Source organism: Mirounga leonina, unplaced genomic scaffold, assembly GCF_011800145.1.
Source record: "Mirounga leonina isolate KUSES-001 unplaced genomic scaffold, KU_Mleo_1.0 Mir_125, whole genome shotgun sequence".
In the NCBI taxonomy this organism is placed as follows: Eukaryota; Metazoa; Chordata; class Mammalia; order Carnivora; family Phocidae; genus Mirounga; species Mirounga leonina.
The window spans coordinates 31557819-31571457 of NW_023270305.1; the positions used below are offsets into that span (position 1 = coordinate 31557819).

Consider the following 13639-nt stretch of genomic DNA (forward strand, 5'->3'; position numbering starts at 1 on the left):
GGTTTTGGACACCATAAACGCAATGTGAACTGACCGTCAAAAGAGTTCTGAGCAGGGGAACAGTGGAGACCAGTGTCCTACCCGGGGGTCTAACTCTGACCAGCTCTGTGTGCCTCAGAGGCCTCCAGTCCACATCAGAAACAGAAACAACTAACTAAAAAGGGAGAAATGAATGGAGGGCTGCATTGCAGCGCTTAGAGGCTAACACTTGCCCTTGGTGGACATGGACTCATGGGAAACAACTGCGAGGTCCCAGCAACCTCAGGTGACTGTGGTTATTTCTAACTATTCACCAATTTTGAGTCTGTAAATTTCCGTGAGCCATTCTGAAAGCCTCTAATTCTGGGATATTACTCCTTGGGGGACCAGGAAGAAGAAAGGCTGCCTTCTCCATTCCTTCCTCATGGGACGGCTCTGTGCTGTTCTCTGGGAAGCCCTCACCTTTCGTGACTGCTGATGGTTTCCAAATCAGAGGCTGCATTCCCAGTGCGTTGAAATAAAATTGCAGTTGACTGCAGGGATTTAGTCGAGTTTGCTCTCCCCAGGCCCTGTGGGGACTGGGTAGCGGGCCGGGCTGGGTGGGGCCTCAGGTGACTCTGCTCAGAGCTGTGATCTGGGAGGCTTTGCCCCAGCCCTCTCTTTCTCGCGCCCTCTAACACCCACTGCCCCAGAGTTCTCCCCACACCTCCCAGTCTCCCCATGGTCTGCTTGCAAGGAGCCAGGCTGGTCTACACCAAGTCCCTCTGTGCTGGTGGGAAAGTCCCTGAGCTCTGCAGACCTCTGTCCCCTCCTCCATAAAGTGTGGCCAGCTCTGCAAGTGAAGGGTGCCAGGTGTGAAGTGTCAGCAGATGGTGTTGGGGGGCTGGAGGCCACCTCTTGGGCAGTGACAACATGCGAGAGGAGTTCAGGGGGTCACAGACACTCTGGTCAGAGGACCCCTCCTAGTCCCTTGAGATGATTTTCATCTGTGCATCTCAGACCCCAGAAGAACATTCTCTCCCGACTTCGGTTCCATTCCTGCCCCTCTGTCAGTCGATTCCCTGCTGTTTCTGGCACGGGTCTCTTTCTATTATGATTATTATGATCTCTCCTTCCTGCCTCTTCTCTCTACCTGCCTTGATCTAATATAGAACTCAAGTCTGTATGACTGCTCAGAATTAGTCATAGAGGTGTACGTTTATCTTAAAAAAAAAAAAATCCAGTGTGTGGGACATCATTTTAAAAAGCAAAGTCATGCCTTTTACCCCCCCCCCCCCCGCCCATCCTGAAAGAGGGAGAGAGAGAATTGCGTTGGCCAAGAGTGCGGCTGGGCTGCGCGTTGCCTCTGGCAGCAGCAGGAGCTGTCCAAGGTTGAGCGCGTGAGGAGGGAGGGAGTGTCCGGCTCTGCGTGCACCCGCGCGTCTGCACGCACGCTCACACGTGTGTGAGCTGCATCCCCAAAGACCCTTTCCCTAACAGAATATTGTCTTCTTTCTCCTCGGTGGCCGTCGGGGATGCGGATGTAAGTGTTCCAGATGGGCGTGCTCTTCTTCAACACGTTTGCTGACTTCCATTAATGGCTCCCGCTAATGTGTGCTGTGTGGGATGTGTCTGCTAACCTGGGGGTTGTTTGGCACTACGGGAGGCGGGGGGAGGTGTCGGGCTCAGTGCAGACGCATCTAGCATCGACTCAGGCCTCCAAGGGTTCTTCCTCCCTGCCCTCCCCACAGGGAGAAGAGGTGGAGCACCCGCTAGCCTCCTTAGTCCTGCTGATGCATTTGCTAATACAGAATGTCAGCCGAGGCTGGGGTAGACAGCAGGGACTCCTGCACTTTCCTCGAGGCTGCCCAGGCTTGGGCACTAGGGTGGCAGCTCTGCAGGCTCAAGGCCTTGGCTGCCATCACCGGAGGTTTGGAGGTGGTGGCTGTGGCCATGAACTTACATGAGAGTCACTCCCCCCAAAGGTCATCTCTGGGAGTGATGAGAGTATTAAGGAGTGGATAGCAACAGCACAGGGAAAGCCCTGGAGCAAGATTTGGAGGGAACAGAGGCACAGACTCAAACCAGTCCCCAAGCCCACTCCCAGGATCCAGTTTCGTGCTGGGGCGGAGCTGGCCAGGCTGCTTCTGTGGTTTCTGCCTTCGTCTGAGGTCTTTGGGCTCTAGGCAGGCCTGTTTCTTTTTCCTCTTGTCAGGCAAGAGGTGTCTGTGTCCAGAAGGAATTTCTCTGTGGACTGTGTCAAGGTCTGACTTGAGATGAGAACTAAGCTCTCAGATGATGTCAGGATTCCACCTAGGATGGGACCGGAGGACCCCCCAGGTTGGGGGGTGCACAGAGCAAAGAAATCAAGGAAGATTAATGATCTAAGTCTTGGCCCTTAACAAGGCGCTCGCTGTCGGAGCAGGCCGTTCCCCGCCTACAAGACCGTTTTGCAACTCCTAGCTCTCGTGCTGCCTCCTGCTGGCTGCTGGGGAGTACAGCAGCAGGACCTGGCAAAGCGGCTCAAGGTTAGGGTCTGTTGTTACTTTTGCTTAAAACACCTGGTTAAATCGGGTGCTGTGTTTTAGTCTAGCGAGTCCCCTGTTACAGTCTAGCAAGTCCCCTGTTGATGGAGAGGACACATTTGATGGCTCACTGTGTTTTTAGGAGCAGTAGCAGGGTGTTCTAGAAGGAGATCCGTTTTCTTTCTTTCTTTAGGCCTTCGGGTGGTTGACCAGATGATCTGAGGGCCCCCTATGTCTACAGTCTGTGATTCTAAGTAAAAACAATATATGAAACATAGAATGCTATCTCTTTGAGTGTCAGATAAGCTGGGAATGTGCTGACCACCTGGCCAGATGACATGGAATATGCTTAAGCATTGAACGTTTTAAAAAACACTATGCATTCAATGACATGAATTAACTCTGGAGTTTTTCCTGTGGATTTAATCGTGGTAGACTAAAACAGGGATCTTGCTGTTGGCCGGGGGGAAAAGATTCTCTTTCCACTAGGCTTCTTGGCTTCTCTGGGACTTAGCCTTTGAAATGAAAAACTCTACATAACTTTGCCTAAGGTTCTCTCAGTAAGGCTTCCTGGCATTTGACATCCTGTCTCAAAGAAGGCTTGGAGCTGAATATGCAAGTGTAAGGCGCTGCCAACATTGCTTGTCTGTAGAACAGAGGAAGCTGCCAGGCCCTCTGAAATCACTGCAGTTATCCGTTCTAGAGGAGATTCTTTCCCTGAGCATTCTTTGGTGTGGCATCACACGTCTCAGCTGCAGGGTTTGACACCTCTCAGCTAAGGCAGCGTCCTCCTTCCCCCCCGGGGCAGCGGTGCCCGCACGTCCCTTGGTAGCTCCTCAGTAGGTTCTAGAGCCTCTGCTTCTTCCTGTGCACAGTGCCTGCTGGTTTCCAGTGGCACCCTCACAGCCCGGGACCGCCCCGCAGCGAGGCCCAGAGGATGCTGACTGCTTCTTCAGACACCGGGACCTCGGCTGTCCTAACAGGCTTGTTGTGTGGCGTGCCTAACCTCGACCTTGCCTGGCCTTCCTTGCTCCTTTCTACACTGATCCCTCCCTGCTGTACTTTGTCTCCTTTGTGTAGATTGTAAATGGACATTAAGTGGTTGAGGGAGATGTGAATGAGGGTGGTGTGAAGGCTTGGGAGCCCCACCAGGTCCAAAACCCATTGGCATTTTCGGACGAGGAGGAGGAAGATCTGCTGGATTTCATGTACAAGTATAAGGCGCCTCGAAAGATGGAGTTCTCCCTGGAGGTACACGGTGTCTGGGGCTGCAGGTTGGAGCATGTGTTTGCACAGGGGCTTTGCCCTGGAGGTCTGGGGGTCTCCTGAGTGCCTGGGGTAGGAAGATCTCTCCCCATTAGATAGGACAAACCGCTAGGTAGCATCCAGATCCTTGCCCAGGGGCAAAAAAGACTGCTCATTTTACTTAGAAATAGGAGAAGTGATATAGTACCTGTAATTAAATTTAAAAATGTGCAGCCACTAACCTAAGATGATATGTGAATGAAAAGCAACCCAAATGTGTGTTTTAGAGGAAGAAAATGTGTTATTTGACACGTTTCTGTAAATGAAGCTGTTCATCACTATATCTCCAAGACACAGCACAAAGCAGACACCGATAAAATGTTATTGAAAGGCCACAGCCCTCTAAAAGGACCCAAACCAAATATACCTGATAGATGTACTGTGGCCAGTTGTGGATGTGGGTGGAGTTTTGGCAGCAGGAGGGCAAAGCCTTGAGCCTCAGGGGCCTTGCTTTGTGATGTGGATCGGGAGTCGCCAGCCTTGGGCCCAGTTACAGAGCTGGCAGAATTGGGGACTCCCGAGTCTTCCTCTCTGCCCCTCACGTCTCCTCTCCTGGGCCCCATCTGCCGAATACTGTGGCCTGAGCATCCATCTGAGGCAAGGTGGGAGTCCCCCTGTCCTCGGTGTAGGGAGCCTGTGAGCTTAGATGAGGGAATGCACTGAAATGTTCCCCCACTCAAGCACCTTGGCCTATCGACCCCTTTCCGACTAGGACTGTGGTTATTACCACTGGGTACACATGAGTTTATCAGATTCCTTTCCAGGGTGGGGCACACATGGGTCAGTTTTGAAGTTAGAGGTTTTGGTAAGACTGGGTTTGGACTCTGCTCAGGGACTCAGTCACAGCCTGGGCAGCCCCATGATGGGGGGGAGGGGCTCAGCTCTCTCAAGGAAGGTGCCCCAAACATTGTAGGGCCTGAGGGTTTGTGCCATTTGGGTTTGGTTTTGTTAAAGCTGCACAAGCTGCTTTACTGTTTAAACAGCCCGAGGCAGGTAACCAGAAGTTAGGTTTCTCTGATTCTTCTCTTACTCATGTCTGGGGGTGGCTGGGAAACGTTTCCTAGTCAAAAAGGTGTCCTGAGGACTCAGGATGCGGAAGGCCAGAGCTTTCTATTTCCTGCTTTGTTCTCTCCCTTTCTCCCTCCCTCCCTTCTGTGTGCCTTCCAGGCACTGAGCTACTTACTGGGCAATGGTGAAGATGGACATGCCCCCCGGGAAGTTCACAGTGAGAAGGGGGAGACAGGGCGCAGAGTCCCCTGATGTCCTCTCGTGTGCATGTGCAAAACACTAGGAGAACCAAGAAGGTGACCCTGCCTATGTGTGTCTGGGCTGTGCGGAGAGGGGTTTCAGGAGTGACTTTTGAGCTGGGTCCTAAAAGAGGACTTTAAATAGCAAGACAGAGAAGGGAGGGAAGGGCTTCAGGTCAGAAGGAATAGAGGTAGAGAAGGGTGCCATAGAAAAAGAAGTTAGTAGAGAGAAGTGGACAGAGACAGGGGTTGAGGAGAGCTTGGGATCAGTTGTGTTACTGCCCCCACCTTCTGTCCCTGGCCTTGAGTGCTATACCAGGACAAAAATTTCCTTTTCTTTCACTGTAGAAGTAACTTCTGTGATTTGTGTGTTCCGTGGAAGGAGGGCTGCCCCCTCCCCCGCCCCCGCCTTGATAGCCATTTGTAGGGGAGATGAGGTGGAACCCTTTATCCTTAAGGACAATGTTTCCCTCTGCTGTGTGGCCTGCTGTGCATTCAACGATTTCACATCCAGAAAGAGGACTGGGAACTTGGTGATGGAAATTTTAGGCACATACCTGGAAACAACTGGCTGGTTTCCAAAAGAAATAACAAAGACAAGGGAAGAGACGGGGAGGCATTTCTCTGTGCTGAGTCACTTGTTAGGATCATTTTGCTCCCAAGGCAGAAACAAGAGAGGTGTGTCATCCTTCCGTGCAACCATTTGCTTGGGAGACCCAGGGACTTAGGAGAGTTGGCTCAGCATGGGATGCTTGGGATGTGACCCTGATTCCCAGCCAGCTGCCTCACACACGTGTGCGTGTGGCCAGAGGAGCTGTGTGTCCCAACACAAACCCACACAGGTGCTTGCCTCAAAAGGTTCCACGCTTAAGCCAAATTGAGGGATGCCTTTTCTGTTTTCTCTGCCAGGCACCGCCTAGAGTTCTTCGATCCCGCTTTAGGAAGAAAAGTACCTCATCCTCAGCCACTGAAACCACGTGAGTGAGATGAGCCAACAGCACCGGACCCACAGAATGTTTCTTCTCTGCCTTAAAGAGCTAGTCACTAATAACATAGAAACCCGCAAGCTGGTGTGCTTTGAGTGTGCAGCCTCACAGACACGGCCTTTTCTCTCTCCCCTCTTACACTTTTAAGACTTTTATTCTCCTTTTCTTTATGTTGCTGGGGAGAGGCTAAAGGGAAAGGTAGTGGGGGGGGTGACCTTTAAGTCTTCTGAGGTTAGTAATTTTCCACAATTGGATTGTCAGCAGTGTGTTTTTAGAAATATGAGATCACCCTCACGCTGCTGAGATGTACATTTGTAATTTATTTGTTGCATACTTCGTTTTTAGTCCTGTAAATGCAAACAGAGCAATTTTTTAAAACTTTTTTTTGTTCTTGGTACTAATACTTTGGACTACGATGTACATATTTATGGCTTTTGGCTTAATCTGATGGACTCGCAAGGGCTGCCAGAGGTTCTGATATGTAAGAAAACTACAAGATATGTAAAAAATTATTTTGATTCTAGAGAATGTCTCAGATGTGCTTCTAAAGCTTCTAAATACAACTCCAGTAGAACATCCCTTTTCCTGCAGGACGATGGTCCATCTTCTTTAGACAGGTGTTTAGTCAAAACACCAGAGATGCTTAGCATGAAGAGACAATATTGTAATGACAGAGATGAGTGCAATGAGGCCAGGGGAGCAGCCCAGAATAAGAGAAATCACAAGAAGCTTGTCTCCCCCTGGATTCTGGATTAAGAGCTTCTGAATCTTTTCAAGGGATTTACCAAAGCCTTAGGCAGGTGGCTGACCCTTGGTAAAACTTCCTGGGGATGTGAACTCACAGGCCTGTTGAGAGGAATCATTTTGAGTGTTCCAAAAGTGCTGGACGAATGACTGTTTCTGCTTCATAGTAACTGGTTCCGTGACTTACTTCCCCAGGTAGAGGAGCCTATAATCTGAGCACCTTGATTTAAGAGAACACTAAGCAAAAGCCAACCAGGCAACCCAAACCAAACCAAACCAAAAACTATGTTTCACATCTGCCATCAAATACACCTGAGACACCTGTCAAAATGCTGGGTTCTAGAAAGGTTCCAGAGGTTGAGATCTTTACGGACTGACTTGCTGCTCAGCCCTCTGGGCAGCCAGGGTTCACACTCTTCTGTTCCCTTCCTGGCTTGCTCAGAATGTGAGCGAGAAGTCGCACACTCATGGGCACTCCGTGTCTTACTGGATGTCTTATGCAAGCCAGGATCGCTTAGTAGAATAGAGCACTAGCTGAGGGGACTCTCTACTTAGACTGAGAACTTTATCTGAAAAGAAGAATCTGGTTTAGATAGCATTTTGGTCCGAGGTAGCTCCTCCACCCCCTGGGGAGAGCGGAGCCTAAATGTAGGACTTGTATATTTGTGCTTAGAGTTGGTGTTTTCTTTCAGTGTAATGCATGCAGTGGTCACAACCCAGTTACTTATAATACTTGGATTGTGTTTGTTCATAGATATGCCCTGGAGACTAGAGAATTAGTGTTATGTACCACATAGAACTTACTGTCAACCAGCTATAAACAGGCCCGGTTCAAGACTATTGCGTTACTGAGCTCCGCGAACACACATCAGTAGTCTCGGCTGATGACACACTGGCTGGATCTTAGCCACCTGAGAAGGGGTTTTACCTGAAGTTGATAGTTGCCAGATATGCATATTTAAATCCCTTCTTCCCACAATTTCCTTGAAAGGTGACTTTGTAATTTACAACAGGATTTAGGAAAACAAACCTAAAAGCAAATTTGTGGTTCAGAGGGCTCTTCATTGTCTGTGCCCCACACCCACCAACACCTAGACTCTTTAGCGGGGGGACAGAACATCTGTTTCTTCAAGCTCACTGAATAGTTTCAGAGGAAAAAATATATGCTTTAAATGTATTTACCTGTTAGTTGGGAGTACCCAGAATTATCAGAAACAGCTTCACTTAAGCAGCTTTTTAGCAAAATTTTTTTTTTTGCCAGAATAATAAATGCCTTTAGCAGCAGAGATCCTTCATGAACAAACTATATTTTCACCATTTACAATGTAAAGTTTTAACAAGTACAAGCTACCGAGTTTGCACTCGACTATGCCAAAAACAAGTTGGAAGCACTCTACTCTCAGACACGCTGTATTACTTCTCGTTCAAGATTTAAAAAATAGAAAGGTATCCAAACTGCTGTCTTAATGTAAATGTAACTATTTTTCCTTCAAGTGTTGATTAGGGAGTTGGTTTCTCTCCTAAAAACACTCACTGTACAAATGAGAGCAGCTTTCATATTTCTGGCAAAATGTGTTTACTTACCCAACGAGCTGTATATTTGTGTATGGACTGCCACAAAATGTGAACGCCTCCAAGTGTACATGTAGGGGTGTGCTCTTCTGTCTAGAGGATATAACGGAACCTTTTTAATTTGCTGATTTACAGACACAGGCTGTTTACAAAATGCTGGCTCGAAAGTCTGTAATTTTCATGTAATAACTCTTAGTTATTTGCCATCGGGCACCTGTTCCGTTTCTGAGGTGAGGTGGGGTGGTGTACTTAGACCCCGGAGAGCTTCGTCATAATCCCTCCTGGCTTTGTGAGAATAGCTTGCTCACTCCCCTGGCCCCTGAAATGTATGTTCTCCACAGTAAACTGTCTGTGTGTTTGTGGTAACAGTGCTCGTCTACCATGATCACAGCTGAGTATCTCCCTAGTCCTCACCGTGCACAGTATTTGACATGGCAAAAGGACGTGCTTCCTTCTCCAACAGCACACACTACGAGAGCTGACCTTCCAGATGCTGACTGTGCAGTTTCCCTAGTTTATTCCTGTAGTCCCTATAGAATGATCTGTAATAAAATAGTATACTGGACTGTGCATCAAAGGGGTGTAAAATTACAGTATTCCAAAGGTTGAAGTTCTGCTGTTTTGTTATAATGCCTGATATATATCTTGAATAAAGTCTTAACATTTTTCTTTTAAAAAACATCTTTGTAGGGCGCCTGGGTGGCTCAGATGGTTAAGCGTCTGTCTTCGGCTCAGGTCATGATCCCAGGGTCCTGGGATCGAGTCCCGCGTCGGGCTCCCTGCTCCTTGGGAACCTGCTTCTCCCTCTGCCTCTCTCTCTGTCTCTCATGAATAAATAAATAAAATCTTTAAAAAAAAAAAAAATCTTAAAAAAAAAAACAAAACATCTTTGTAATGTTGAGCTTATGAGGAAAGGGAAAACACTTAAAAAAAAAGACAAAACATGGAAGGTAGCAAGGATGAGAAGCTGAGTGGTCAGTCACTAACTGGCCTGGTGCTCTGGCCCCATGACTAGGATCTAGAATTGTTGCGGGGCGGGGGGGGGGGGGGAGTGGATCAAATGAGTGTTTTGCAAACCAGTTGATCACATAAATATAAACCTGGTAGTATGTTTTACATTTTAAAAGTCACCAGTGGAAACTGTGTAGCTGTAAAAATAGAGTTCATCAGGTGGGCAGTTTTAATTCTGCATACAGAAAATTTGGTCTGTCATTTCCCTTCCTGGTATCTGTTCCCTCACCTGCAAGGGAGGGAGTACGTGTGCAGGTTAAGAGGGTGGTACGTGCAGAGGCGCACAGGGTGCTGTGGACACCCATTACACCACTGCGGCCCTTGCCTTTAAAATATGAACAGGCTGGGGCACCTGGGTGGCTCAGACATTAAGCCGTCTGCCTTCAGCTCAGGTCATGGTCCCAGGGTCCTGGGATCGAGCCCCGCATCGGGCTCCCTGCTCAGCGGGAAGCCTGCTTCTCCCTCTCCCATTCCCCCTGCTTGTGTTCCTGCTCTTCCTGTCTCTCTCTGTCAAATAAATAAAAAATCTAAAAAAAAAAAAAATATATGAACAGGCTGAGTGCCTGGCTGGCTCAGTCGGGAGAGCACGCGACTCTTGATCTCAGGGTTCTGAGTTTGAGCCCCGCGCTGGGTGCACAATTTACTTAAAAATATATGTATATGGGGCGCCTGGGTGGCTCAGTCGTTAAGCGTCTGCCTTTGGCTCAGGTCATGATCTCGGGGTCCTGGGATCGAGCCCCACATCGGGCTCCCTGCTCCACAGGAGGCCTGCTTCTCCCTCTCCCACTCCCCCTGCTTGTGTTCCCTCTCTTGCTGTGTCTCTCTCTGTCAAATAAATAAATAAAATCTTTAAAAAATATATATATATGTATATGAACAGGCACACATAAGCTTCATTGGGTGGTCACAAAGACTTGGACACTTAAAATGAAACACTCATTTTCTTTGCCTTTATAGTCTCCTATTCTGTATGTTTGACATGAGGGCTATAAAATAAAGCAGCAGCAGGTAAAGAAGCACATTCAGAAGGCTGAAAGGAAGATGAAGAGATGGAAAGGCTGAAAATCCATTCATTTATTCATTTACTGAGCCAAGTCCAATGGCAACAGAACTGAGATTAATCAGGTTAAGAGCTGACAACAGAAAGGAAAGTTATGATTTAAAGGCTGACTTGGTACAGTGTCATGAAAAAAGTGTTTAGTATGTATAGTGCTAGAGTATAGTCATTTGTTGATTTAAATATATGAGTTTTCATGTTAAAAGAATCCACGAAAGGGTGCCTGGGTAGCTCAGTTGGTTGGGCGACTGCTTTCGGCTCAGGTCATGATCCCGGAGTCCTGGGATCGAGTCCCGCATCGGGCTCCCGGCTTAGCGGGGAGCCTGCTTCTCCCTCTGGCCCTCTCCCCTCTCATGTTGTTTCTCTCTCTCTCAAATAAATAAATAAATAAATAAATAAATAAATAAATAAATAAATAAAATCTTTTAAAAAAAAAGGCTCCAGGAAATGCACAGGATTCCAAGACTTCAGACCTAAGTTCTGTGACTTATTAGCTATATTGTGGGTAATTTATTTCACCTCGTATAAGCTGCAGTTTCTTCAAATCTAAACGAGGGATAAAGAATATCCCCCCTGGGTTCCTGGCTGGCTCAATCAAAAGAGTATGAGACTCTTGATCTCAGGGTCATAGGTTTGAACCCCATGTTGGATGTAGAGGTTACTAAAAAAAAATAAATAAACTCAAAGAAAAAATAGTATCTCCCCTGCAAGGCTGGTATGAGGATTAGCAGCTATGTATATATATGCCCATCCCTATGCTGGGACATAGTTGGTGTTCAGTAAATCATACTTTTACATAAATTACAATGTCATTTAGGTAGACTCCTTAATGTTTGGTTTTCAAACTATAAAATCAGTGATGATAAGCCCTGCTACCCATAAAACAAAAATTATATATATGAAAATTCCCTTTCTCCGAAATCATGTGCCCTTCCATTTCAAAAGTCCACGTCTGGATGCTGAGGCCTGGTTGCCAGTCCTTGTCTCTACCTCTCCTACCTCTGGCCTACAGGAAAAACCAAGGTGCTGAGGCCCCTATAACAGAGATCTTTGTTGTCCAGTTTGGAGACAGTGGGAAAGTGGCCTCCTCCTCAACTTCTTCAGGTACCAGTTCCATCCTGCTACCAGAGGTGAGTGGCAGAGGCAGGAACCAGGCCGCTAAGAAATGATGTGAGGGCGCCTGGGTGGCGCAGTCGGTTAAGCGTCCGACTCTTGGTTTTGGCTCAGGTCATGATCTCAGGGTTGTGAGATCCAGCCCTGAGTCGGGCTCTGCATCAGCACAGTCTGCTTGTCCCTCTCCCTCTGCACATCCCACTTGTGCATGCGCTCTCTCAACTAAATAAATAAATAAATAAATATTTTTAAAAAAAATGATGTGGAAACTCTGAGAGTGGTTGGCTTCTGCCACCTCAGAAGTTAACGAGGAAATGAAAATCAATCAAAACAGGATGCCACTGCATGCTTCAGTCTTACCTCATCTCAAATCCAATGTCTGTTCTTTATTAATTGGTCGCATAAACAGACATACAAGTGGCCTTCTAGTTTTAGAACCCTCTACTGTCACCCCTTTTCCTTTTAAGGAACATGCACTGGTTTCAAGAAATTCCTCTAATAATCCTAGCCTGACTTACCACAGAATTTCAATTTGGTTATCTTTAACTTTATTCTATTAACAATGGAGAAACTTCATCTTATCATCATTGGCTACTATATTAAAGAATTTGAAGTAGTAATTGAGGCATAATTCTATTTAATACAGACGGTCCCTGACTTATGATGATTTGACTTAGGTTCTTCGACTTTACAGTGGTGTGAAAGTGACATACATTTGGTAGAAACCGTACTTTAAATTATATTTTGATCTTTTCCTGGGCTAGTGATACACAGTAGGGCACTCTCTTGTGCTGCTGGGTGGTGGCAACAAGCTGAGACTCCCAGTCAGCCACGTAATCACAAGGGTAAACAACTGACAGACTTACAACTGTTCTGCACAGATACACCCTGTTTTTCACTTTCGGTATAGTACTCAGTAAACATGAGATAGTCAACACTTTATTATAAAATAGGCTTTGTGTTAGATGATTTTGCCCAACTGTAGGCCAAAGTAAGTGTTCTGAGCACATTTAACGTAGGTTAGGCTAAGCCATGATGTTCAGTAGCTTAGGTGTATTAAATGCATTTTCAACTTAGGTTTATTGGGCTGTAACCCCATCGTAAGTTGGTTAAGATCTGTAATGGTTTTTCAACCAAAGTGCTCTGTTGTTTGAAAATGCTTCCCAGATGACTCTGATGGGATAGCTGAGAACCACTGCCCTAGACTTTAACCACACAGTGAACAGAATTTTCCTCAGTGCCTCTCATCCAATGCTCTTCAAGTGAACAATGCTTAGCTCTTGCATCATTTCCAAAATGATTGTTTTCCTTTAGTTTCTACAGTGTGTCTTTGGAAAATGTTTATCCTCCAATTAAAAATATGAAATCTCAGGTGAGTAAACTAACTTTTAGGAAATACAGGGCCTTGGGGTGCCTGAGTGGTACAGTTGGTTAAGCATCCGACTCTTGATTTAGGCTCAGGTCATGATCTCAGGGTCGAGATCGAGCCTCACATCAGGTTCTGTGCTCAGTATGGAGTCTGCTTGTCCCTCTTCCTCTACTCCTCCCCCCTGCTTGCATGCTCTCTCTCAAATAAATAAAATCTTAAAAAAAAAAAAAAGAAAAAGAAAATACAGTGCCTTTCAACTCTTGGATAAAAAGTGTCTGCACCTCTAAAGCCTCTTCTGTTTCATGAATGGGCATACTGAAAGGCTATTTCATTTACTTGTCTCTCTATAAAAATCCTGTTCCAATACACTAAGAACTCTTATGAACACAATAAACCTAGAATATTAGACGGGTGTTGCCACCCCATGCTCCCCTCTAAGTGAAACTGCTCACATAACTATTTTTTGCTCCATGTGAACCTGCTTATTAACACAACCAAGTGAGCCAGGGTGGGCTCCCGACACGGGTCAGTAACTCCTGATGAGACCTGGTCTTTAGTAAAAGAGACAAGCTGGCCCAGTTGGTCTCCTGGCACTTAGAGCCTGGAGAAGGGCTGAGGGTTAGGATGCAGAAAACAACCTGAGAGGTGCGACTCAGAGAAACTGAGTCACATACATGGCAGACCCCAAACCAAAAAATCTAGCATCTTCTGCTGCTGAGGCCCTCGGATGTGCCTTGGACTCAGGAACGCGG

At 46.8% G+C, this 13639-nt stretch overlaps 1 protein-coding gene across 4 annotated transcripts in view; it reads left to right on the forward strand.

Annotated features, from left to right (window-relative positions):
- REEP1 (receptor accessory protein 1) overlaps positions 1-9016 on the forward strand; it is a 104702-nt gene extending 95686 nt beyond the window's left edge. For 2 of the 4 annotated variants that reach the window (XM_035001118.1, XM_035001119.1), the window contains 3 exons: positions 370-486; positions 3583-3734; positions 5945-9016. In XM_035001118.1, the coding sequence (XP_034857009.1) occupies positions 370-486; positions 3583-3734; positions 5945-6016 (341 nt within the window). In that variant the 3' untranslated portion in view covers positions 6017-9016. The remainder of the gene's footprint in view (positions 1-369; positions 487-3582; positions 3735-5944) is intronic. The other 2 variants (XM_035001120.1, XM_035001121.1) reach the window with 1 other exon arrangement.
- Positions 9017-13639: the final 4623 nt, after the last annotated feature.